The sequence below is a fragment of the Coturnix japonica genome, chromosome Z, assembly GCF_054131305.1.
Source record: "Coturnix japonica strain WE chromosome Z, WE-NBRP24, whole genome shotgun sequence".
Lineage (NCBI taxonomy): Eukaryota > Metazoa > Chordata > Aves > Galliformes > Phasianidae > Coturnix > Coturnix japonica.
In genome coordinates this window covers 2,692,668-2,716,623 of record NC_140702.1, presented here as the reverse complement: position 1 = coordinate 2,716,623, position 23,956 = coordinate 2,692,668, and the positions used below count along the sequence as shown (strand labels likewise).

At 45.6% G+C, this 23,956-nt stretch overlaps 3 protein-coding genes and 2 long non-coding RNA genes across 6 annotated transcripts in view; 1 reads left to right on the top strand and 4 right to left on the bottom strand.

Moving 5' to 3' along the window:
* The window catches only part of LOC146753464 (obscurin-like protein 1), a 50,245-nt gene extending 37,160 nt beyond the window's left edge, over positions 1-13,085 (bottom strand). The window contains exons 1-3 of one of the 2 annotated variants that reach the window (XR_014939991.1): positions 12,747-12,826; positions 11,741-12,003; positions 10,315-11,520 (exon numbers count right to left, since the gene is read on the bottom strand). Coding sequence is in view for 1 of the 2 variants with exons in the window: in XM_085530541.1 (XP_085386667.1) it covers positions 12,747-12,864 (118 nt within the window). In the remaining variant the exon portion in view is untranslated. Of the gene's footprint in view, positions 1-10,314; positions 11,521-11,740; positions 12,004-12,746 lie in introns of those variants that run through there. The other variant, XM_085530541.1, reaches the window with a different exon arrangement.
* LOC146753467 (obscurin-like) lies at positions 1,056-2,475 on the bottom strand. The gene is made up of 2 exons (XM_085530564.1): positions 1,908-2,475; positions 1,056-1,264 (listed from the first exon to the last, which is right to left on the bottom strand). Exons 1-2 carry the CDS (start codon positions 2,155-2,157, stop codon positions 1,092-1,094), a joined length of 423 nt encoding a protein of 140 aa, XP_085386690.1. The 5' UTR covers positions 2,158-2,475; the 3' UTR covers positions 1,056-1,091.
* LOC146753466 (uncharacterized) lies at positions 4,585-7,539 on the bottom strand. Its single transcript, XR_014940005.1, has 3 exons — positions 6,478-7,539; positions 5,760-5,854; positions 4,585-4,863 (listed from the first exon to the last, which is right to left on the bottom strand). It is a non-coding gene; the product is annotated as an uncharacterized LOC146753466 (long non-coding RNA).
* LOC146753465 (obscurin-like protein 1) lies at positions 8,615-10,019 on the bottom strand. Its single transcript, XM_085530565.1, has 2 exons — positions 9,359-10,019; positions 8,615-9,035 (listed from the first exon to the last, which is right to left on the bottom strand). Exons 1-2 carry the CDS (start codon positions 9,615-9,617, stop codon positions 8,911-8,913), a joined length of 384 nt encoding a protein of 127 aa, XP_085386691.1. The 5' UTR covers positions 9,618-10,019; the 3' UTR covers positions 8,615-8,910.
* Positions 13,086-15,941: 2,856 nt separating the features above from the next.
* Positions 15,942-17,958, top strand: LOC146753463 (uncharacterized). The gene is made up of 3 exons (XR_014940010.1): positions 15,942-16,299; positions 16,548-16,886; positions 17,530-17,958. It is a non-coding gene; the product is annotated as an uncharacterized LOC146753463 (long non-coding RNA).
* Positions 17,959-23,956: the final 5,998 nt, after the last annotated feature.

The window sequence follows — 23,956 nt, the reverse complement described above, 5'->3', positions numbered from 1 at the left end:
ATAAAAAGAAACATAGCAAGTCAGCTCTTCAGTGTGCACATTGATGAAACTTGGTGAAATACAACTTTAGAAAAAGGTAATTTGAAAATTTAAATATTCTTGTCAGAATCTCTGCTATTAGTTACCGTTCCCATGTTCTGATTTGATGATGATTCTCTCAGAGCTGTTTTGTCACTCCCCCCCTCAAATGCACTTCAAGTGCTTTAGGAGCATCACTGGAATTTTGAATAAACTTGATATATTTTAGCAAAGCTGCTACAGATGCATGACTGAAGTACTTTGGAAAAATATAATCTTGACTGAACGCTGAACAGTGTTATTTAATTATAATCCAGGTAATTAAATTAATTAAACCAAGGAAATCACCTCCCAGTCAGTCAGCTCCCACCAGGGAAATCGCTTCCCTGCCAAGCAGATGCAACCAACACAAGCTGCTACATCACTCTAGGGCCCCACTGAGTCTTCCCAAGGGGTCTCCAAAGGCTTCCCTGTTGACTTCTGGGAACCTGGGAACACTCACATGGAAGCCAGTGCCCCCTAATGTGCCCCAGACATTTCTCAGGGCCCCGCAATTAGCTCTACAGACATCCAGACATGCCCCAGAGCAAGTATGTGTGCTGTAGGGAGTCCAAGAGACATTCCAGAGCACCCTATTTGTTGTACAGCTAGATGATGTGAAGGCCATCCCTTCAGCTTATACTTAGAGGATATTTGCTCCCACAGTTCCCTCAACAGATCATTCCTGATTTACTGGTAATGGAACAAGCTGGAGTGAGATGCCCATTGCCAACACTACCCCAGTGCTTTGGGTAGTTCTCACATTTGTGTCAAATGGTTCCTCCTTTTACTTATTTTTAAGAGAAATTCTCAGTGCTTCAAGGTTCAAGTAGAAGGTTGCTATTCACTTTAACCATATTATGAGTTAGCTCTCATGACAATCTTATCAGAAGACAGTTGAAGGAATCAGACCCCAGAATCTCTCCCATCTCATTACCTTTCACAGACAGAGAGGCTTTGGAGGTTAGACCACGGGCAATAAAAACGACTTCCCCAGAGTCAGTAGGAGTCACACTTTTGATAAGGAGAGTCTCTTACCAACCCACGTTAGAAGCTTTAAATCGCCCACCACTTTCCACTCTGCTTCCATTCAGTGTCCACTTGAACTCATCAATGCTTTCATCGGACAGAATGCATTCAAAAGTGCAATCTTCTACCTCCTGGATTTCAGTGTTTTTCAGCCGTTTGCTAATGCCAATATTCAGCTCTGGAAGATAAGAGATAGGTTAGTATGAGGTTTAGATGGAGAAAAGGCATTCGTGACCAATGTGAGTAGCAGTACTGGTGTTTGAACTCAGGATTTGCAGATCATGGCTGCGTTCCTCACTGATGTATTCTCTAAGACATTCTCCTCTCAGAATTACCAGAAAGCTATAAAAAAAAAGAGACGTGAATCTCTTGGTTTGCTCTGGAAGAACTACAAGGAGAGCAGCTCAGTCCATGGAGCACAATGAAGATTCAATGAGCTACAGAGGGAAAAACCTAACAGAGAGGACAACTCTAGGATGCTGCGTGAGAAAAAGGGTTTTGCCTACGACAAGACATTAAATGTTTCTATTAGCTAATTTGTTACCATCCTACCCCTACTGGTGTTCAAACCATTTCTCCATTTTAGGGATGTTTAGAAAGGAAACATTTCCAGGACATTCTTGACGTGTTTTGTGATTTTCATGGCAAAAGGAGATACATTTACTTCAAAAGCAATGGGAATTTTCCAGACATCACTGCGCTAAATTGCAGAAATACAGTTCTATTGTAGAAACTATTAAGGCTCGTGGGGGAATAGGTGTAAGACATAGTGACCACACTGAATGTGCTTTTAGCACTCCTTCACTTTCCACAGTACTTACCCTGAACGCCGACATTTGACTTGGCAACATCAGTGCCAATATCACAGGTATATAAACCTGCATCTGACTTCTCGAGGTCATGGAGAAGGAGACATAGGGTCTTCCCAGACTGTAGCAGCTCAAACTTGTTGCCAGAAGTGAGCACAACACCGTCCTTTTTCCACACTGGTTTGACCTTCTCTTTAGAGACTTTGCATTCCAATTTAATCACACCCCACTCCTCAACAAAAGCATCATTCAAACACTTCATGAAGACAGCAGGCTTCTCTGCAATTAAACAGGCAAAACAGAACAACGTGATACAGAAGTTGAGACATTTCCAGTTGTGTTCAGATTTTTAAAGAGGTATCAATAAATCTTTACCATTACTGACGACACCAATATAGAACCTAAAGTGGTTTCATGTCTGTTGACTGAATACGCTTTATGGAATTCTCAAGTATTCAGTAGGAGAATACAGGGAACAGGAGGGACAGCCTGCATTGCCGTGGGTGGGACTGATATCATATGAAAAAATTGGGATGTAGCTCTTCTAAAGCTGGAGAGCTGGCATTGCCCTCACGTGGAGCAGAGCTCATACAGCGGAGCTCAGTATTAAGAGGATAAGCTGCTGAACACTTTTGATTTTCCTGTTTTATTGACTCCCTTTATCTATCTTCTATTTCACACATCAGATGTTTATACTGGGAAAAAAAGATCCACCAAATGCAAAAGAAAGGAGAAAGAGGAAATCCTTCAAACTCTGAGCGCGTAGAGTAAAAGAGCTTAATTACTGGGGAGAGCAGATTAGAATCACAGTATCCTTAGAATTGGAAGAGACCCTTAAAGGCCATCTAGCCCAGCTCCCCTGCAATAAACAGGGACATTCACAGCTAGATCGGGTTGCTCACAGCCTGGTCATTAGTCATTCCAGAGGCAAAACACACACTGAATGATCTCTCCCTGCAGTCATAAATCCTTGGAGACAACAGCATTGACACTGCATGGCACTGAAGCAGTAAAAAAATTTGCTCCTTAACTCTCCTTGTGTTAAGTAAAATGATGATAAAAAGCAATGGAATGCTTTGGCAGGACACCAAAACCATCCTCCTTCGTTGATATCTGCTGCAATGGAACCTTCCACTGGAAGAAAGCCCCTGATGACTTGTCACCCCAGAGAGGTGAGCTTTAGAAGCAGGACTGCTGCACAATAGAATGAACTGGAGCTCCTTAGCATCTCTTACATCCAGGAGGGCTGTGATCAGACCCACCTCTCACCTGCAGGCGCGCGCTTTCTGACACCTTGTCTGACTTCACTGTCACTGTGCCAGCATCCTCAGGCTTAACCTGCTTCACTGTCAGTGTGCAGCAGTTGCCAACGTTCTTGATGTCATTGTAATTGTTGGTGTAAAGGAGGTTGCCATTCAGAAACCATTCCACATCCTCGTCATCATGGGACAGCTCGCAGGAGAAGACAGCAGAGCTCTCTTCTTCAATTTCCACATCCTGCAGGTGCTTCCTTACTTCTACGTCGTGGGCTGTAGGGAAACAAGGTGAACTGTTACCACTGTTACTATAAAGCATACTGGGATGTGGTAGAATGGCTGGACTAGATAATCTTTGTGTAATCTTCTCAGTGAAGTTTATACATTTGCAAAGTTAGCAGGAGAGAACGGCAGAAATCAACCTCAAGAAGAGAAATCTGAGGTGAAATAGGACATGGAAGAGGCCATCCTCCCTGCTCATACCTTCAGCTGTCAGCGTGGCCTCAGTCTCTGCAATTCCCGCCTTGCACTTGTACACACCAGCATCATTGGGCTTCAGCTTCAGAATCTGGAGCTCTGCTGAATGCTTATCCCTCTTGATCTTGTACTTCTCAGAGGGCTCGATGGGTGTGTGGCCCTTGAACCATTTCACAACCTTTGGAGAAGGCTTGAAGTCACAGGACAGGATGACAGAATGACATTCCAAAGCTGTCTTGTCCTCCAACTTCCTGGTGATTTGTATATGGTAATCTGAAAAGCAGGGGTGGAAGAGAAGAAAGGATGAGGACAATTGGAAGAAGAGGAAAGTCTCTTGCATCTATTCCATTCCAATTAATTTCATGTTCACAATGGTTCTTTGAACAACTCTAAAGATAAAACAAACGATTGTCTATAGGGAAGGCCATTGATTACATTTCTATAAAGTAATACTGTATAGTATCGACCAAATGCAAGCTCCAGCTCTTGCTCTGTGCTTATTAAACTGCTCCCAGTTGAGGCTTTTATTCAAATAAGAGTGAGTTGAAAATATAATAAGTACTTTAGGATGTGAATGGAGACTCTTACACTGGGGACAACAGGAGATAAAAAGCCTGCAAATTTCTTTCAGATAAAATCAATGACAAACTGCATCAAATTTAGGTGCTACCAAACTTAAACTTGTCTACTTCAGAAATACAATTAATTTCACCTGATTTGACTTCTTTGGTATAGCCAAGGAAAAAACGTCAGCTCTGTAGATCTGAACAGTAAGCACATCACAACTATTCATACAGATCTTTTACTGAGACGCAGCTGTCTCATTTAGTGTCCAATGACTTTGAACTGGAAATGGAGCAGAACCTCCAGACACACACACAATATTTCAAAGATCCCAGTGTAGGAAGACTGGACATTAATTAATTCTTCATCTTCATGATGTAAACCAAGCCAGGATATGTTACCTCTAACAAGCAGATTGGCTGTGGATTTGGATCTGCCAATTGAGAACTGAATGGTGCCTGTCATATCAGTGGTGGTTTTCAGTATGGTCAGCCGGTGGATGGTGCCTTCTTGCTGCATAATCAAGTTTCCGCCAGCCTGTAAGACTTCCCCACGTAGATACTACTTGGGAGGTTTCACAGAAGGAATGGATACCTCGCATTCAAATTTGGCTTCTTCAGGCTCAGTCACATCCTCATCACACAGCTCCTTTACTAGATTAATGGATTGCTCTTTAAGAAGGATGGAACAAGAGAAAGCAGAGATTTAGAAGGAATGTAAATAACCCTTACATTATCACCCTACTTACTCACGTCAGCATTACTGCACATGAACACTACACCTATCAGCTCAAAATGCCTTAAAACATCATTAAAAAATAATAGAAAGAAAGGAATGTTGTTAAGAAGTCAGAAAATAAGACTGACAACCTGAAGAGAGCCCAGATCTTCTGATTCCCAGTCCAACATCCAAATCAAACCATGACCTTCCCATCCCGATATCAAAATCCTCGCATTACGAAATGGAAAAGAGGTTCAATGAAACATGGACATTGATAATTACTTTGGTTAAATACAGCAACTTAGCTCTGAACAACAAGTTTTCTCCTAGTAAAGGTCTCTGTAGCTCAAATGTAATGACTCAACTTAGGAGAAATTCATTTTCCAGGATGTTCTTGCCCTTATAATTGTAACACTGGCAAAGCTGGGGACTGAACTCTTGAGTACTGTGCTAACTCAAATGTCTCCCTTTTCTTTATCACACTTAACATCATATATATACCCTAACATTGTATATATTAAAAAAAACAAAACTGTGCTCTTTTCAAACAGACAGAGAAAATGAAGAAAAAGTCAAGCTATGTTTTTCTCCCTCAACGTTCAAACACAAATCTGAAGTCTAGAGGTAGAAAATCAACCTCCTAAGAAAATAATCTGTTTTACTTAGCAAAAGTAAATCCCAAAAGACAAGCTGCATATTTTGTGGGCAGAAAGGTAGGTAGCTAGGAGTTTTTATTTCTGTGAAAGGTTCTGGTGGTGTTTAACTTCCTTGACATTAAAGCAAAAGTTGTTGGCTGGTTTATAACATAAGATAATTTAAGCAAAATCGTCATCAGAAGCATAATTACCTTTCACTGTAAGATGGGCACTTTTTCGGCTACAGATTTTATTTCTGCTGCATCCTTGACTTGGACACGTGTGTAAGTCAGCGAGTAGGTCCTTCCTGAAGCAGAGAACCACAGAGTCACTAAGGCTGGAAAAGACCACTAAGGTCATCTAGTCCAACCGCCAACTCATCCCTACCAAACTGTGCTCTTGAGAGCAAACCCACAACCACACTTGGCTTCCTTGAGCAAAGAGCTCTGAGGCACATGGCCAGGCTGAGCATCATCCATCTGGTTTCACAGCATCACTGCCTGTTCTCTCATGTCAATGAAACCACCCATTCCCCCATATCCACATCCCCACCAAAGCAGAATCTAAACATGGCTTCTACAAGGACTGACCGAATGCGGCCGCCGTCACCTTCAAAGTACCTGATACAGAAGGATCACACTCACTGTCAGACAAAACCTCTTTGGAGAGGTGAACTGACTGACCTGTTCACCCCCACTTTGGAAAGAACTGCACTCATTTCCTACCTGCTCCTGGCAGTGTGGGATGGTGGGATAGCATCACACTTCCCACACTAAGCTTCCCACCTGTCACTTGTTCCACCCTAACCTCAGTCCCAAAACAAAAGGGGAACTCCCTTCTGAACCTTCTTCACTTCATTTCAGATGTCCTTTCTGTTTGATCTCCAACCAACCCCCCACTCAGGAGAAAGATCCCCCTCTTACACCCTACCATCTTGCCGCATTCTGATGTTGTCATCAGCCTTCAGCTTGTTGTCATCTTTGTACCACTGGCTCTGAACCTCATCGTGTGAAATCTCACAGACAAAAGATGCACTCCCATACTCATTCACTTCCACATCTTCCACTGGTTTCACAATCTTGATATCTCCAGCTGTGAAACAGTAGAGATATATTTGTCAGGGTATTTCCAGAACTGAGTCAAGCATCTTTTCCTTACACATACTTGCATAGAAAATAAGTAGGATTATGTTTTATTCTAAACCATCATCCATTCCTGCGTCATTTCTCTCTTCAACACAGTAAAAGCATTATTGGCCTTGAACTTAAACATAGACTTACTAGCTACAATGGAGCTCCCTGCAAACAGTTTTCATGGAAACCAGAATCTCATTTATTCTAAAACCTTTCAAGCAAAATTAAGGGTAGAAAAACAATAGAATGGAATGAATCTTTAAGGTCATTTAGTTCCAATCCCACTGCTATAGGCAGGGACACCTCCCTCCAGACCAACTCTTCTCCTCAGGGTCAAGGCTTCTCTCAAATCATTCTCCTCTAAGCCTGTGCCTGTGCTTGGGATTGCCCTGACCCAGGTGCAGGGCCTTGGACTTGGCCACACTCAAGTTCATGAGGCTGCCAAGGGCCCACCTCTCCAGCCTGTCCAGGTCCCTCTGGGTAGCATCCCTTCCCTCTAGCACATCAACAGCACCGCTCAGCTTGGTGTCATCTGCAGACTTGCTGAGGGTGCATTTGATTCCACTGGCCATGTTGCCTACAAAAATGTTAAAGAAAACTGGTAACAACACCACCTTCCACCATGGAAAACTAGGCAGAACTCTACAATGTCATGTCACTACAAACCTGTCTGAACCATTGGCTTCTCTGCATGCTCATCACTAGTCTCTCCTTAGCTTGTGTGCCCACAATGTATGGGGAATGTCAGCCAGAAATCTTACCTAGGGGACATTTTTGCTTCAAAATCCCTTGAACATCACACAATCCCTTTTAACTCTCCAGGTCTGCACTTCTTTATGTCAGAATCAGCTCATATTTCTGTGCTACTATTTCCCTGTCCTTCTGAAGGGCCTGGATACAACTTGGATAAACCTCTGGGGCAGAATTCTTGCATAAAACAGCCAGTACTGAAACACCAACCCAACCTGGTTGCAGACTGAGAGAGAAAATGAGAGTTCACCAAAGTCATGGGACAGAACAGATGTTCATGTTCATGCTAACACTGAACCCAAGTGGCCACATGAGGACAGCATCTAGTAGGAAATCAGATAAAAGCATCCTTTCAGACGTCCCTTTGGAAAGTGGCATCTACCAGGGCACAGCAGACCCGTCTGTTCAGTAACCAGTCTGATGCTTCAGAGCCAGCTGATGAACTACAAACTGGGGTTTAACCAGTGCAACACATGGAGGGAAAATCTGTCTTGAGCATAAAGAAGAAAGAGAAAGGTATACAAAATGACTAACCAAGAAATGCCCAAACTGCCCATGAAGCATTTAATCCTGTGGTGCAAAACACCACAAGAGGATTTATTTGCTCTTTCAGTTAAACATACCATGAACCTTTAGGGTAGCTGATGTCTTGTCTTCAGCTGCTTGGCACGTGGGTGTTCCCTGACCTTCATATTCACACTGGTGAATCATGAGACTTCTCCTATTTCCCTGGGAAGTAATGCCCTCTTTTTTACTATGATGGAGCTCCTTCCCATCTAAGAAGGGAAAGTATCAAGTCAGATCTCCACGAGTCCTTCCATCTCTGCACTGAGCATAGGCAGCCTTCAAATCTATGCTTAATTCACCCGCTTCCCTAGAATTAATGGAACTGTGCTTACTGGAACATATGCTGAAGCTTAAGCACAGTGCAGTGTTTTCAACATGGAGGAATGGCTACAGAACATGCATAAATTCTGGCTGACCTATGACAGCTTAAAGCACTGTGGAAAACTGTTAACAAGCCTGTTTGGACATCATCTTGAATAAATGACGTTATCCCCAAGTAAGGGAAGGAACAGCTGAGCACCGCGGAGGTACACAAAGTGCCAGAGCAAATTCTCACACTGTCAGGTGCAAAGAAAACTCAGATTTCACCCTAAAACCCAGATCACAACAAGGCTACAAAATCCTGGCTGAGAATTTCTGTGTTAGAGTTGAAGCTCAAGACTCTACACCAACCAACAATATTTTGTGCAGCAAGACCTCAGGAGTTCACAAGAAACACAAAACAAACTTCCATTTCAACTTGATAAATGAACTCAGGACATAATAACAAAGAGTGCTGATCTGGGCAAGTAAAAGAGCATAAAGAAAAGAGAGCAGTGCAAAAGCTATCAAGCAAAAGCTCAGACTCGCATCCCTTGGAAGTGAAATTAAAGGCTCTCATTCATTTCCAGACAAGTCAGAAAGGAAAATACCATTACATGCCATACCTTGAACCACTTGACGTCCACTTGGGCCTGGACAGCTCACACTCAAATGTGACCTTGTCCTTCTGAGTGACGCTAATGTCTGCCAATGGTTTGCTGATTTTCACAGGCAGTTCTGAGAAGGAGAAAGAAGGATGTGGATTTAGTTGGGAATGAGGTCTCTAGGAGCATCTGGCATAAGGAATAATGAAAGGCAGTGCCTACTCTCCATGCTTACTAGAACTTGTCATTAACAACAAAAAAACCTATTGTTTTGAGCACATTATCATTACTTGTGCTAGGGACAACAATGTTACAACAATCCTCTTGATATTTCAGGGATACTCTGGTGGCAATGGCCCAGTGCAAAACATTCTTTGCAGCTGGAAGGAAAGCTGGTTCTGCTGTTCAAGTCATCTGGGACAGGAGCAGATAATCACACCTTGCACCAACCAATACCTGTCACAGTGAGCCTCCCCGATGAATTCATGCCTTCTGCTTTAAAGGAAATGAGTCCTGCATCTTCAAGGCTCAGAGAAGAAAGTGTCAAGGAATGTTTCTTCCCCTGGACACCCATCATGATATTTGGTGCAGGCTTCAGCCGCACGCCGTCCTTCTGCCAAGTCCCTTCCACATCCTCATGGGACACCTCCACCGAACAGGTGACAGTTCCCTTCTCAGGGAATTCCAGGGGCTGCAGACCTTTCACCAGCTTCATCTGCCGCACTGAAAGACAACGGGGACAGGTTGGAGATCTCACACAAGCAGCTGAGAAATAGAATCATCAAAGGAATCAGACAAAGGTTTAGGTTGGAAGGGACGTTTGAGAAAAAAAAAGCCACCCAAACAACCTAGTCTTCACTCATCTCACCCTTCCCATCCAGCTGCTGCCTCACAAAAGGGGTAAAATAAAAACTCTCTTGGACTAGCAGAGAGATTTGCAATGGAGTAACTTAAGTAAGGATGGGAGACTGAAGGTGTTGGGGAAGACATCCAGGCTTTAGCTACAGGGCATGCATGCTGAATCACAAAACAAAGGCCAGTCAGAGAAATCAGAGCTTTGTCAGAATTAATGGGGTTGTTTCTACATGCCCACCCTATCTGCCAGTGTAAAACCTGCCAGTGAAAAAAAGGAAAGCTACATATAGGTGGGGAGAATTGTTGGTGAAATTATTTGTGATATTTTTGCTAATAATATGCTCAAAATCCTGGAGCAAGACTTCAAGTGAAGCAACTCAGTCTGTGTAAGTAGACTTACAGAAGGGAACCATAAAGCTTATGGAAGGGAACTGTCAAGCTAATCCACAGCTAAAACAGAGTAGAGACGAACTGCAGGAGCTTGTTTACTTTGCACAAGTGTGAGCTTTAACCACTGCTGAGCTCCTAGTACAAAAGTCTGAACCAATGCAACAAACCAACCCGTCCATGTTGCACGAAAGAATGTACTGACACCACCAGAACACAAAATTCTATGGCTGAAAATACCCGCAAAAATCATCCAGCCCTTCTCCATTGCTCCAGGACATGCTCAGCTCTTTGTGCCCCAGATATTTCACTAACCTTTCCTGAAACCCACAGTGAAGGCTTCAAAGCCCCTCCAAATGACTTATCCAGTCATCCAACCATTAAAAAGCTTTTTTGTTGTAGAACTTGCATCTTTGTTATTGCAATTGAAGTCCATTATTTCTGCACAGAGAACAGATTGTTTGCTTCCACTTTCTAAGAGCCTTTTATGTACTCAAAGCCTGCTATCAAGCCTTTCAGTACCTGTTGATGACCTACACAGCAGCAATTGGTGGCAGGGGCTTTGTAGACAAAAATCAGATAGACCTTCAATTCTGTCCTTGTCCATTCCGTAGCAAACATGACAAAAGGATGCAGGAAATAGGACAGAAGTACAGGGCTACAGCTGAGACACCGTTAGCTTACTTGAAAGGAAAGCATCCATAGATAGATGCACTGTTGTGTTTTTATTTTTATTTTTTCATTTAACTCTGACTGCTTATAAAGAGATGCTTTGAAAGACATGCTTTGTAGAGAAGAACAGATGGATAAGCAGGGAATAGGTTGCTAATAGCCTTACAGATGAAGAAAAACAGACTGCACCAGAGTGAGAAATTCCAGAGGAGAATCAGCTAAGAGCTTATGTCAATGACATGGCTGAGGGCTGCTGGGAAGACCGCCCTCTCTTTCACCTTATTTCAAGCATTACAATGGTGTCCAAGCCCAGGGCTGTGTCTCCCTGCCCCCATGGCATGTAGGGCTGGCAGTAGCCACTGTGATCATAGAGAAGACCTGAATCCAAGTTCAAATCACATCCAGTGTCTTTACAGACCTTGCAATCATTCCACTTACTTTCCACATTGATCTTGGCTTGGCTCTTGTCGTCAGGACTCTCGCAGCAGTAAAAGTCCCTGTCTGCAAAGGAGATGTCCTTAACTATCAAGATATACTTTGTTCCCTCAGCTTTGATCTCTGTTTTTTCACTGGGCATCAATACAATGCTGTTCCTCATCCACTTGACTTCTGCAGGCTTGGTCAGCTCTACCTCCAGGGTCACTGTGTCTCTCTCTCTTCAACAGTTTTAGGCTCCAGTTTCTTCTTGAATGAGACTGAGGCCTCTGATCAATGAGAAGAAATAACAGTAAGAACACAGTGAATCCACCAAACAGTTTTTTTAGAAAGAATTTAAATGGTGGTTCCAGTGCCAGTGCATTCAGGGGAACCCTACTTAAGGAAGCAAAATTCCATATCGTCACCATAACCAGAGGAAAGGCAATATGAAACCCACAAACCACAGCACCAGTGACAGCCTATCAATGGGGCATTACAGCCCCTTACCTCGGACTCTGAGATTGGCTGTGCTTTCTACACCCTCAGCACTGGCAGAGATTTCAGCTGCATCTTCCAGTGTCAGATCGGTGATGGTGAGGCTGTGGTTGGTGTCCTACTGTGAGATCACGAGTTTCTTACTGGCTTCAATCTTGACACCATTCCTGAACCAGGGGACCACAGCATCACTGGGAGAAACAGTGCACTTGAACACAGCCTCTTTGCCTTCTTCAGAAGCCACGTTGTTGAGACGCGTAACAAATTTCACCACCCTGTGAGATGATGGAGAAGAAGAAACCACTTAGGAGCACATAAAAGATGTGTCCCTAAGTGTATGAGCTCGTTTATGTTTGAGCACCTTCAAAGAGCCAACAGAGTCCATGATTTTATTGGAAGCATCAGATTTTATGACTCGCAGGAAGTAACCACCATAACTCACACTCACATCTCCTGCCTGTAGAGGAGATCCTCCTTGCATCTACAAAGATGCAAGAAGAAAAGAGGCAAAGAAGGGGTAAAAAAAATCCCATCTTACATTTGGGATGCTTAATTCCAGCCTTGAAGGCTGATTTGCCCACTTAACTGCTGTGCTCTTCAGAAGCAGTTGTTCCACAGCTATTCAGAGAGAAAGACAAGTTTTGTACTTGGTTGTTAACACAGAGAACAGCATAAACACACAAATGAACTCAGCTTTGCAGTGTTGTAATGGCTGATGAGGGAAGCCAAGGATCCTTCCTCACTGTCAGCCTTCATTTCCAGAGACATACCTTTGGGGGTGATGGTAATGCTGCTCTTGTCATCTCTGGACTCACAGAAGTACTCTCCCTCATCCTCAGTCCAGATCCCTGTTATTGTCAGGGTTCTTCTGACCCCTTCCTCATCAATCTGGAAACGTTTGCTGGGTTTGATCTCAACTGCATTCCTGCACCACACCACCTTCCCTTTGGCATGGCTCACTTCCTCTTCCTCTAAGCCACATAAACAGCTGCTTAGTGCTCCCAAAGCGAATGCTCACCAGTTGTTTCCAACTTGAAGGTCATCTTCTGGCCAGCAGCCTCGCAGATGTATTCTCCAGCATCTTTCTTCTCCAGCTGCTCCACAACCAGACGCCGTGTTTTGCCCACAGATTCCATTCTGAACTTTCTGGAGGAGGCAAGCAGTCTTCCATCCTTGTACCATTTTACTTCGCTTGGATCCTGTGCTACTTCACAGCTGAGGGAGGCACTTGCTGCCAGGGCAGCACTCACCTCTTTCTGCACCTTCTCCTGGTTTATAAACACAGGTTTTGGCTCTGAGGGAAGAAAAGAGAAAGTATTGACTGAGGGACTGAAATGAGACCATCTTGCAGGTTTGTATGTACAGGTTGGAACTGCTTTGGGTTACCACTTGTGCCCAAACTAATAGCCTTCACTAGAGAGTATCAGCTCTTCTGTTGAAACAGAGTGTCAAATCTAGGCAAGAAAGAACCTTGGAACTGAAGGAACCAAGAGGGTCCTTGAACACCAGTCCCATGGTTGCAAGTCACTATGCAAACATATTGAACCCAAAAGAACATCTGTCCTGCAGGCAACCAAAACCTGAGTTCCTTTAACTTAAGACCCACTGTGAAACATCAAAACACATAAACATGTGATAGTCAAACCACTGGCTGCCTTTTCATGACCCAGAACAGTACTCCTGGCTTCCTGAACAGACTCCTCATGGCCTCTACCATTGCCACAACTGTGACTGTCAAAGGCACAAAGGAAATATGCTCACCAAAGCAGTCCTTTCTTCTTTGTGTGTGATTTGCAGATATCTATTTTGCTTTGAGCTCTGGCAATAGTCAGCTCTACCAGGTCTCTTACTGTGAGGAGCAGACTCACCTATCCAGATGCAGCCTCCAACATAAAGGCATAGTAAAAAGTCAGTGTACTACTAGAAGTTCCTGCTTCTCCTGCCATGAAAGGCTGCACGTACAACATGCACTCCAGCCTCACTGCACATACTTATCTTAGTCAAATGTTTCGGTGAACAGGAATTACAGTTTGGGATCTCAGGCACAGGAGAGATTTGAATAATATCTTGAATATTGCTTCCACTGTACATATATCAGTAATTATTATTCTACAGACAGACTGAAACAGGTCTTTGTGCCATACTAAAACCAAATACTTTCTACAAAGCCAGCCAATCAAGTCTAGGGAAAAAACCTCAGCACAGACTACTGCAACTGGATCACTGTATAATAGAAACTAGATTTTACTTTACTGTTCTCTGCTGTATTTCAGACAACACCTGTCTCACCTGTGACATGAATCTTGAAGGTGAGTTTCTGGCCAGCAGCCTCGCAGCTGTACTCCCCTGCATCTTTCTTCTCCACCTGGCTCACCACCAGCCGACGCTGTTTGCCCTCTGACTCCACCTTGAACTTCTTGCTCCAGGTGATCAGTTTCCCCTCCTTGTACCACTTCACCTCCGTCTTCTCCTGGGCCACCTCGCAGCTCAGCGTGGCATTTTCTGTTGGTGCAGCCTTCACCTCCTTCTGCACCTTCTGCTTGTTGATAAAGGCATCCTCTGCTTCTGGAACTGGAAAACATTGGGTAAAATAGACATTAGATATGAACAGCTTGTGACTGGAAGATATTTAAAGTTGCTTCTGTGTCGTATTGGGCCATTTCCTGGAGCAACACTGCTTTACAGTGTTTATCACACATTATAAAGCATCCTCAGCACAGTCCATATGGTCATCCCATCCCTCTGGGTAGTCTTTACTATCAGCTGGGACTCTATTTTCAGATTTCTTCGAATGAAGACAATGACAGATCTATATATATAGATATATATATACCACACCTACACCCCCACAATCTGTTACAACTCCATATTCCTCCCCATATTTGCCCCCAACAGCCCCCAGTAGCCCCATATCACCCTAAGGCCCCCACAACCCTCTATCTCTCCATACACCACCCCTTAAAGCCCCATACCTGCCCATATCCTCCAATAGCTCCCCACAACCCCTACACACCCTCACAGCCCCCTAGAGCCCCTAGTCCTCCTATGGCCCACCACAGCCCCATATCCCCCCTACAGTCCCCCTCAGCTCCCTTTACAGCCCCTGCACAGCTCTATAGAACAGTCTGATAGAACTACCTCTAGTAGAAGCAATCTCCACACAGAGATCCTTTCCCAGTGGCACTCAGCCCTTCAGTGGGGTCTAAGAGAGCTGCAGCCAGACTCAAACACAACTGCTCACACAGCTCAGCTGCCTTCACCTGTGCTCCTGACGCTGACACATTGCAGCCCCACATCCCCCTCTGCCCCCCCACAGCCCCACACCCCCCTGTCCTCCCCGCACTCCCCATCAGCCCATCCCACCTCAGTGCTGCCTCTGTCTCTTCTCTCCTCTCCCCGTCCCAGCGCCGGCCTCCCCCGGCCTCCCATTGGGCAGCGGCAGCTCCGCCGGCTCCGATTGGCTGAGCTGCAGTGCGCGGGAGTGGCCATTGTGGGGGGGGGCAGAGGGGGATGTGGGGACTGCTTCCCAGTTGAGACTACCTCAGCTTTCTGGTCAAGGCATCGACATCGGTGAGTTTTCCTTTGCTAATAACTTTTGACTAAAAAATAACAAAAAAAATAAATAAATAAATGCCACAACACAAAGCAGAACACACACACAAAAACCCACAAAAACAAGGAACTTGGATTTAATGGATGCTGAAGATTCAACACCTGTGCATTTGTCATGTGAGTTACTTATTTCTTTTGCCCTTAGTTTGGACACAAATGGCATTATTTTCTTCACAGTAACAGAAATGGGAAAAGGAACTGAACTTCTGAAGTTCAAACTTCTGGGTTGTTTTTTTTCTTTTTCTTTATTTTTTTTTTGCCTCTTGGAGACACCTGTATTTGGTGGTGGAATGGAATTCCCCCATCCCATTTTAGTGCAGATTTTGTTGTGCTCGATGTGGAATAAACCCTACCCAGCCTGTTCCGCACCGTTCCCTCTGTTTGCAGTACGTAGCCTTTCAGGAGTGTTTATTTGTCATTTCTTGTTCTATGTGACCCTCTGTTTGGCTGACTTTCTTTTTAATTCCGTGCTTTAATCAAGCATGTTGTGAGCTTGTTAGTGCACCAATTATTCTGGAGGGCCAGACTCAATAAAATGTCAGGCTGAGAAGTTGTTTGGCTGTGTTATGTGGGACAAGACCAAATTCATATAGAATCCAGCCCCAGAGAAAAGCAAATGTAGCCAGCAGGACTTGAGGGCTGAGCTGTAGGAATGGAAGCGTCCTCTGCTGTTTGAAACAGAGGGCTTTTCTAAGCTGTGTTTCAGCAGAAACCAGGTAGTGCTGGGAACAGGCAACTATTGGCAAGGGCTCGGTGCAGCTCTTCCCTCACCCTGCACCACGACTGACAGCATGCTCTGTTTTCTCTCTCCAGACCAAGTTCTCCCAGTAAGAGGGCAGAGTCAGCAGCTGGCAGTTGGCGTTCCTGCTTCTGCCTGGGCAAACCATCCCCTGTGGCCGAGAACCAACTGCAGAGCAGTGCCAGGGAGCCCTCTGAAGCTGAAGTCTTGGTCCTGGCAGGTAAGGGTGCAAATCCAGCTTTCAAAACACTGCTTGTCAGCAACACAGGTAGAATTCATGCTTTCAGAGGGCTTGTACCTCTTTCTGTATTCCTGCGTTCGAGCCGTGCCTGACATCTTTGGTTGACACTTGTCTTTCCCAAATGAGTCTCGCAAGCTGCTTGAAACCTGCTTGACAGGCAGCACCAAGCCTTTGCCTCCTTGGATAGTGAAAGTTTACACTAACTGCTGTGTATCTACTCTTTCCAGGTGAATCCATCCCTTGCCAGTGCAGGAACACCCCGGCAAGTAGCGATGATGCACGGTGTGCTTCCATCAATGGAGTGCAGTTAGGATGCATGAGTCACTGCAGTTCCAAGGACAGCCTTCCACGTGACAGCAATGATGGAGAGGAGGAGGTCTGACCTATTCAGTTTTGAGCCTCTCCATGCAGGAAAACCTTGCGGTTCTGGAATGTCTTCACCTACGAAGGTAGTGAGGGATTTGGAGCACAGGCCTTACAAGGAGCAGCTGAAGGTGTTGGGATTGTTCAGCCTGTAGAAGAGGAGGCTCAGGGGAGACCTTGTAACTCTCTATAACTTCCTGAAGGTAGGTTGTAGTGAGCTGGGGGTTGGCCTCTTCTCTCGAGTAATCAGTGATAGAACTAGAGGGAATGGTTTTAAGCTGTGCCAGGGAAGATTCAGGCTGGACATTAGGAAATATTACTTCTCAGAAAGGGTAGTCAGGCACTGGAATGAACTGCCCAGGGAGGTGGTGGAGTCACCGACAATGGGAGTGTTCAAGAAACATTTGGATGTGATGTATGGAATATGATTTATCCGGGAAGTATTGGTAATGGTTGGACCAGATGATCTTCTAGGTCTTTTCCAACCTTGATAATTCTGTGATTCTGAGCTGAGAAGCTTTTCTTGCTCAAGTCCTGCTTCCAAGTTTAACCACCTACAGGGAAGTAGATGTCACTTTTCTAGTGTCCTTCAATTCCGTGTCCGCATTTTCCTAAAAGTAAAAGAATTTGGAGGTAACCAGCTGCAGTGAAGTGAGCGATTTCAGTGCCTGTTTCTGATGGTGGCAATGAGTTCATAGGTCACACTTAACTGATGATTCCTGTTTCCATTCTGACAAAGGCTGTAGTTGCAGCTGACTTCCTGAGGCTGCCATACATGGTGGTGATGCAGCCTTGGGCTTCTTGGGGATTTGCATGACTCCCACCTTTCCTTTCTGTGTCTTGCAGGTCAGCTGGTGCTGGAAGCGGCCGGTATCTGAGCAGGAATGAAGGTGAGTGCAGGAGCAGCTGCTGAGGGGAGGAAGGAAGTCCATGCTAATGAGCTCTGAAGCATCTGCAGGTACGGTACCAAAGGAGGCAGCAGTGATGCAGGGGGCTCCCCAGCAGGAAGCTGGCTGATCCAAATGCTTGCTGAGAGTTTGGAAGCCCAAACCCTTATGGTCTCTGTAAGGGTGGCTAATAAAAAGATGTTAACCAAGATGGTGGTAAATAGTCAAAGGTTGTTAGCAAAGGAAAACTCACCAATGTCGATGTTTTGACCAGAAAGCTGAGGCAGTCTCAACTGGGGAGCAATCTCCAAGAGATGCTGCCTCAGTGGTGGTCAGCCTTTAAATGAGGTCTCAGAAGAGGTGCAGTCGAGGTCCACCCCTTCTGGGAGCACAGCTAGATTACTCTCACCTGTGCTCCCGCAGCTGATCCAACACTTGCCTCAGCTGATTAATCAGAGGTTCAAGGTGTGATTTCCCATACAATCTCTAAGCTGAAGGCAGCATCTCTTTGATCTGATGGTGGTGTGCCTGAGTGAGGGAGTGATCCAAGCTGGATGCAGAAGAGTCATCTTGATTTCTCTGCTATTTTACTTCAGATGACACCTATTGGGTGTTGGTTTCTTAAAATTTGGATCTAGGAGGTGGCCTCTCCCTTTGCTTCTGGTGAAAGCTGCAGCAGGAGTAGAAGACAAAGAGGTTTTCTTGGTGGCAGCAACACCAATTATTTGATTCAAATGTGGAACAGTGATGAAGATGGTGAAGAACAGATCTGCCTCAAAGACATGCTTGATCATATAAGGAATGAGCATGTGATCCAAGACAGCCAGCGTGGCTTTAGCAGGGGAGGGCCATGCCTATCCAATCTGGTGGTCTTCTATGATGGAGTGACGGCATTTGTGGACAAAAGGAAGGTAACAGATTTCATTGACCTGGACTTGAGCGAGATCTTTGACATGGCCCTCCACCACATCCTTATCTCTAAACTGGAGGGATGTGGATTTGACAGGTGGACCACCTGGTGGATAAGGGATTGGTTGAAAGGCCACAGACAGAGGGTGGCCTTTCATGGTTCGATGTCCAGGTGAAGGCTGATAACAAGTGGTGTCATCCAGGAGTCTGTCTTGGGACCAGTGCTTTTTAACATGGTTATCAGTGACACCAATGATGCAATGGAGTGCACCCTCTGCTGTTTGCTGAGTGGTGCGGCTGATGCAGTGGAAGGAAGGGATGCCATCCAGAGGGAGCTCAGCCGAGAGGTTGGCCTAGGTGAATCTAATGAGGTTCAAGACAGCAAAGTGCAAGGTTTTGCACTTGGGCTGGAGGAATCCCAGGCATCTGTACAGCCTGGGAGGAGCAGTCCTTAAGAGAAGCCCCGCAGAGAAGGACCTGGGGGTCCTGGTGGATGAAAAACAGAACGTGAGCCATCAGCGTGCTCTTGCAGCTCAGAGAGCAAATGGTCCCCTGGGCTCCATCAGAAGAGGGGATGGCCAGCAGGGACAGGGAGGCGATTGATCTTCATGATCCTTGAGGTCCCTTCCAACCCGGGCCATTCTATGATTCTGTGATGACACTCACTGACAGAAATAACGGCAGCTGTACAGAAGCTGGATATATTTTGGGACAGTTCTTGTAACCAGCTGATTTTAAGACCTTGCCCAAGTCGTGAGTCTTAATTGCATGTCAGAAGAAAGCTGGGAAAGTGGTTATTGCTCATTCTTTCTCATTTGCTGATTCTTTCTTTAGTGTTCCTTTTCCAAAGGAGATTCTGGTGATGGAAGCAGTTGAAGAAAGAACCAAAGCAGCTCTTGCCAAGAGTGCTTGAAGTCCCTGTGGAGAGAAGCAAAGAACTTGGGCTTCCTCTGGGATGCTCCCCACCATGTCTCAGGAAGGAGACAACTGCTGTTCCACTTTCTGCTCTGTGTGTGGAAAGGTACGTCTGGGTTTCTTCTGCTTGTTTTTTCTTTCTTTTTCTGGCTTTGAAGGAGAAGGGGTGGAGCAAAGGGAGACCCACTGGTCATTTGTTACCTCAAGAACAGGATGGATTTTACATTCACTGTGAAAAACCTGGGCTAGTAGCATGAGCATGTTTCAGGCTGGACTCTTCTTTTGCTGCTTGGTTTCCTTTTGGCTACAGGGAGACAGCTGTCTAAAGGTGTGTTTTCAAACCCACTCTCCAAAACCATGTTTCATTGTTGCAGGTGGTTCAGTGTGCTCTTGCAGTGCAGATGCTGTAGTTTGCTGTAGAATCTGAATGGTTTCTGTTCCTAGGGAAGGACTGGGAGGAGGTAGTGAGAAGAGAATTCAATGCCTGAGGTGTATCTTAGTGAGAAATGTTGGCATGAGGTGCTGAAAGTCTTGAGCTGTCAAAGGCCAGTGAGGCTCAGACTCCTTAACCTGCTGGAGCAGGGTGGAAGCAAGGAGTGGGCACTGCCGTCCCACAAGCGGCACTTGGTTCTGGTCTGCCAGGTCTGTGCTGGCCTGGATTTCTTCTGAGAAGTTTGTTGGAGCTGCTTGGAGTAGTGAAGGGTGGGGAAGAAGTGCTGCTCAAGAGCTAAGGCTCGGCTTGATCATTTTGGATGGATTTAACCATGGTATCTGAAGACATAGTTTCCATCAGAATGATCCCAGCATTGTGCAAGTGTCTCAGCTGAAGCCCCTGAGCAGATGTGTGAGACCACCCGCCTCCTCCAGATGAGCCATAGGAAAGCTGACTGTGCCCAGTAATTACAGCTTCTGCAGATTGAATGTGCTTCCAAGTGTTTTCCTTAGTGATCAATCATGTCCCAGCACTGTGATATTCCATCTCTGGCACAATCTGGAGCATCTCTGCAAACCTTGGGTGTCATTCCCACCAGAGTTTCTTCCTTTCTCTCTTTAGAATCAGTGTGGTGCAGTTCCCTGTGTTTGTGAGCAGCAGCCAGCAGGCTGCAAGAGATCCAATGGCAGCTTTCAGCACACAGAGTGATGTGATGGGGACAGACTGTCCTTACCGCCATGCAGAAGGGAGTTTTTACCGTCCTCTCTCAAGAAGTATGAAAGAATATAGTTTGAATGATACTTGTGAGCAGGTGCTGTGCTGTAGGGGATGTCAGGTAACCATTCCTATGGGGGTGCGGGAAGGAGCAGTGAAAGTGATGTATTAGTTTGTGTTTTGGCTGTTGAAGTGGAGTTCCATTTCTGGAAGCAAAACTATGGGCTAAGATGGAAAACAGAAGGGAGAAGGCTGATACCTGGATAGTGGGCTGAGCTTTGGTGACTGCAGCCATTTGCAGTAGAAGTTTTGCTGTTTTGCACAGTGGGGTTCAGAATGGGAGCTGATGATGAATGGGAGCTGCTCGAGGGACAGACTTCCATGTACAAGTTCCAGTGCCTCAATGACTTTCTTGTAGCGAGGAACCCCAAACTGAACATAAGACTTGAGGCGCAGCCTCCCCAGTGTTGAGTCCAAGGGGATGATTACCTCTCTGCTCCTGCTGGCCACACTATTTCTTATACAGGCCAGGATGCCGTTGGCCTTCTTGGCCACCTGGGCACACTGTTGGCTCATGTTCAGCTGAGCATCGACCAACAGCCCCAGGTCCATTTCCTCTGCACAGTCCTGCAGCCACTCAGCCCCAAGCCTATAGCGCTGCATGGGGTTATTGTGGCCAAAGTGCAGGACCTGGCACTTGGCCTGGGTGTACCACATCCCATTCACCTCAGCCCAGTGAGGTTGATCCAGCTTATCTAGATCCCTCTGAAGGGGCCTCCCTTCCCTCAGGCAGATCAACACCACCTCCCAGTCAAAAGACAAAAAGAGAAGAAAGCAGAAATGAAGAAGGCTTCTCTGAGAGCTGCCCCTGCACCTGCAGAGGTGAGTCCTTGTTATGGACAGACACAGCTCTTGTTGTCAGGGCCTCCATCTGTGAGACATGAATGAGACTGTAAAATCCTGAAGGAAGTGGTGTCCTGGTTCTGTACTTGCTTTTTTCCTTTGCAGTTTTTGAAGTGTTGCACAAAATGAAGGAGAAATCTCTAAAGCAGGTGGTCGGGATGCTGGCATGGTGATGTTACTTAGTAATTAGTGCTATTATTTTGTAGTATGTTAATAGTTTGCTAATAAACAAAAAACAAGGGGGGGAGGAAGGTGTTCTGATAACAGAGGATGCTGAGAAGGCAGAAACACTGAATGCCTTCTTTGCTTCTGTCTTTAGTGAAAAGGCTCTCCCTCAGAAATCCCAGACCCTGGAGGTTAATGAGAGAGTCTGGACAATAGGAGATTTCTCTTTAGTCAGGGAAGAGGTGGTCTGTGATTGCCTAGGAAACATTAATGTCCATAAATACATGGGATGGGTGCATGGGGTGCATCCACGGGTGCTGAGAGAACTGGTGGAGGTCATTGCTGAGCCGCTCTCTGTAATCTTTCAGAGGTCTTGGAGAACTGGGGAGGTGCCTGAAGACTGGAGGATGACCAATGTCACTGCAGTCTTCAAAAAGGGCAAGAAGGAAGAGCCAGGTAATTATAGGCCAGTCAGCCTCACCTCTGTCCCAGGGAAGGTGATGGAACAGCTTGTGCTGGATGCCATCTCCAGAGAACTGGGTGATAAGGAGGTTATCAGGAGTACTCAGCATGGGTTCACCAAGGGGAGGTCGTGCTTGACCAACCTGGTGGCCTTTTATGAAGATGTCACTAGCTGGGTGGACGGGGCTAGAGTGGTAGATGTAGTCTACCTTGGTTTCAGAAAGGTTTTTGATACTGTCCCCCATGACATCCTTATAACAAAGCTGAGGAAGTATGGGATAGATGAGTGGACAGTGAAGTGGGTCGTGAACTGTCTGACTGGCAGAGTGCAGAGGGTTGTCGTTGGCGGTGCTGAGAGGGGATTTGATCCAGGTTTATAAATACCTGAGGTGTGGGGGCCATAGTGGCACGGCTGGTCTCTTTTCAGTAGTGCGTGGGGACAGGACTAGGGGTAATGGGCTGAAACTTCTGCATAGGAAGTTCCGCACAAATGTGTGCAAGAACCTCTTTACGGTGAGGCTGACGGAGCACTGGAACAGGCTTCCCAGGGAGGTGGTGGAGTCTCCTTCTCTGGAGATATTCAAGACCCGCCTGAACACCTACCTGTGCGACGTGGTGTAGGGAACCTGCCATGGCAGGGGGGTTGGACTCAATGATCACTAGAGGTCCCTTCCAACCTCTACAATTCTGTGATTCTGTTGGAAGGTGGGAATGCAAGAGAGAATATTGCGAGCAAAAGCTGTGGAGCGAGATAAATGGCATGAGAAAGCAAAGCTGAGAACTAAGGAAAGCTCCAGAAGAGAAAACAAAGTCCAGTAGGGCATATTTAGAGACAGGTGAAGCATCCATGAGTGCACTGAGGAGTACTAGGGTGCTCTGGAATGTCTCTTGGGCTCCCTACAGCACACATACTTGCTCTGGGGCATGTCTGGATGTCTGTAGAGCTAATTGCGGGGCCCTGAGAAACCTCTGGGGCACATTAGGGGGCACTGGCTTCCATGTGAGTGTTCCCAGGTTCCCAGAAGTCAACAGGGAAGCCTTTGGAGACCCCTTGGGAAGACTCAGTGGGGCCCTAGAGTGATGTAGCAGCTTGTGTTGGTTGCATCTGCTTGGCAGGGAAGCGATTTCCGTGCTGGGAGCTGATTGACTGGGAGGTGATTCCCCTGGTTTAATTAATTTAATTACCTGGATTATAATTAAATAACACTGTTCAGCATTCAATCAAGATTATATTTTTCCAAAGTACTTCAGTCATGCATCTGTAGCAGCTTTGCTAAAATATATCGAGTTTATTCAAAATTCCAGTGATGCTCCTAAAGCACTTGAAGTGCATTTGAGGTGGGGAGTGACAAAACAGCTCTGAGAGAATCATCATCAAATCAGAACATTGGAACGGTAACTAATAGCAGAGATTCTGATAAGAATATTTAAATTTTCAAATTACCTTTTTCTAAAGTTGTATTTCACCAAGTTTCATCAATGTGCACACTGAAAAGCTGACTTGCTGTGTTTCTTTTTATAAAAAATCATGTGTTACAATTGAGAAAAGAAGGTATAGCATGTAACATTCTCCAAGTAAAGTGCAAAAAACATTTCTTCACAGTTCCAATTAATGTCTTATGTTTTGTTCAGACTCGCTAAATGATGTATTTCAGGGTACATCACATAAGAATATAAGAAGATTATTCAGAACAGGAGCTGCAGAGCAAGATGAACGGCATGGGAAGGTAAGGCCAGGAACCAAGGACACAGCTTTTGTGTCACTCAGCCACCTCTGGCAGAGGTCAGGATTTCAGCAGGGATTTCTGCAGACGTTCCTTGAACACCCCCAGGGTGGGTGACTCCACCACCTCCCTGGGCAGTCCATTCCAGTGCCTGGCCACCC

Coding starts and splice junctions, on each gene's coding strand:
- LOC146753465 (XM_085530565.1), bottom strand. CDS start 9,617: ATGAAGCTGGTGAAAGGTCTGCAGCCCCTGGAATTCCCTGAGAAGGGA. Junction 9,036..9,358: donor GGGGAGGCTCACTGTGACAG/GTATTGGTTGGT, acceptor TCTCCTTCTCAG/AACTGCCTGTGAAAATCAGC.
- LOC146753467 (XM_085530564.1), bottom strand. CDS start 2,157: ATGAAGTGTTTGAATGATGCTTTTGTTGAGGAGTGGGGTGTGATTAAA. Junction 1,265..1,907: donor GTCAAATGTCGGCGTTCAGG/GTAAGTACTGTG, acceptor CTTATCTTCCAG/AGCTGAATATTGGCATTAGC.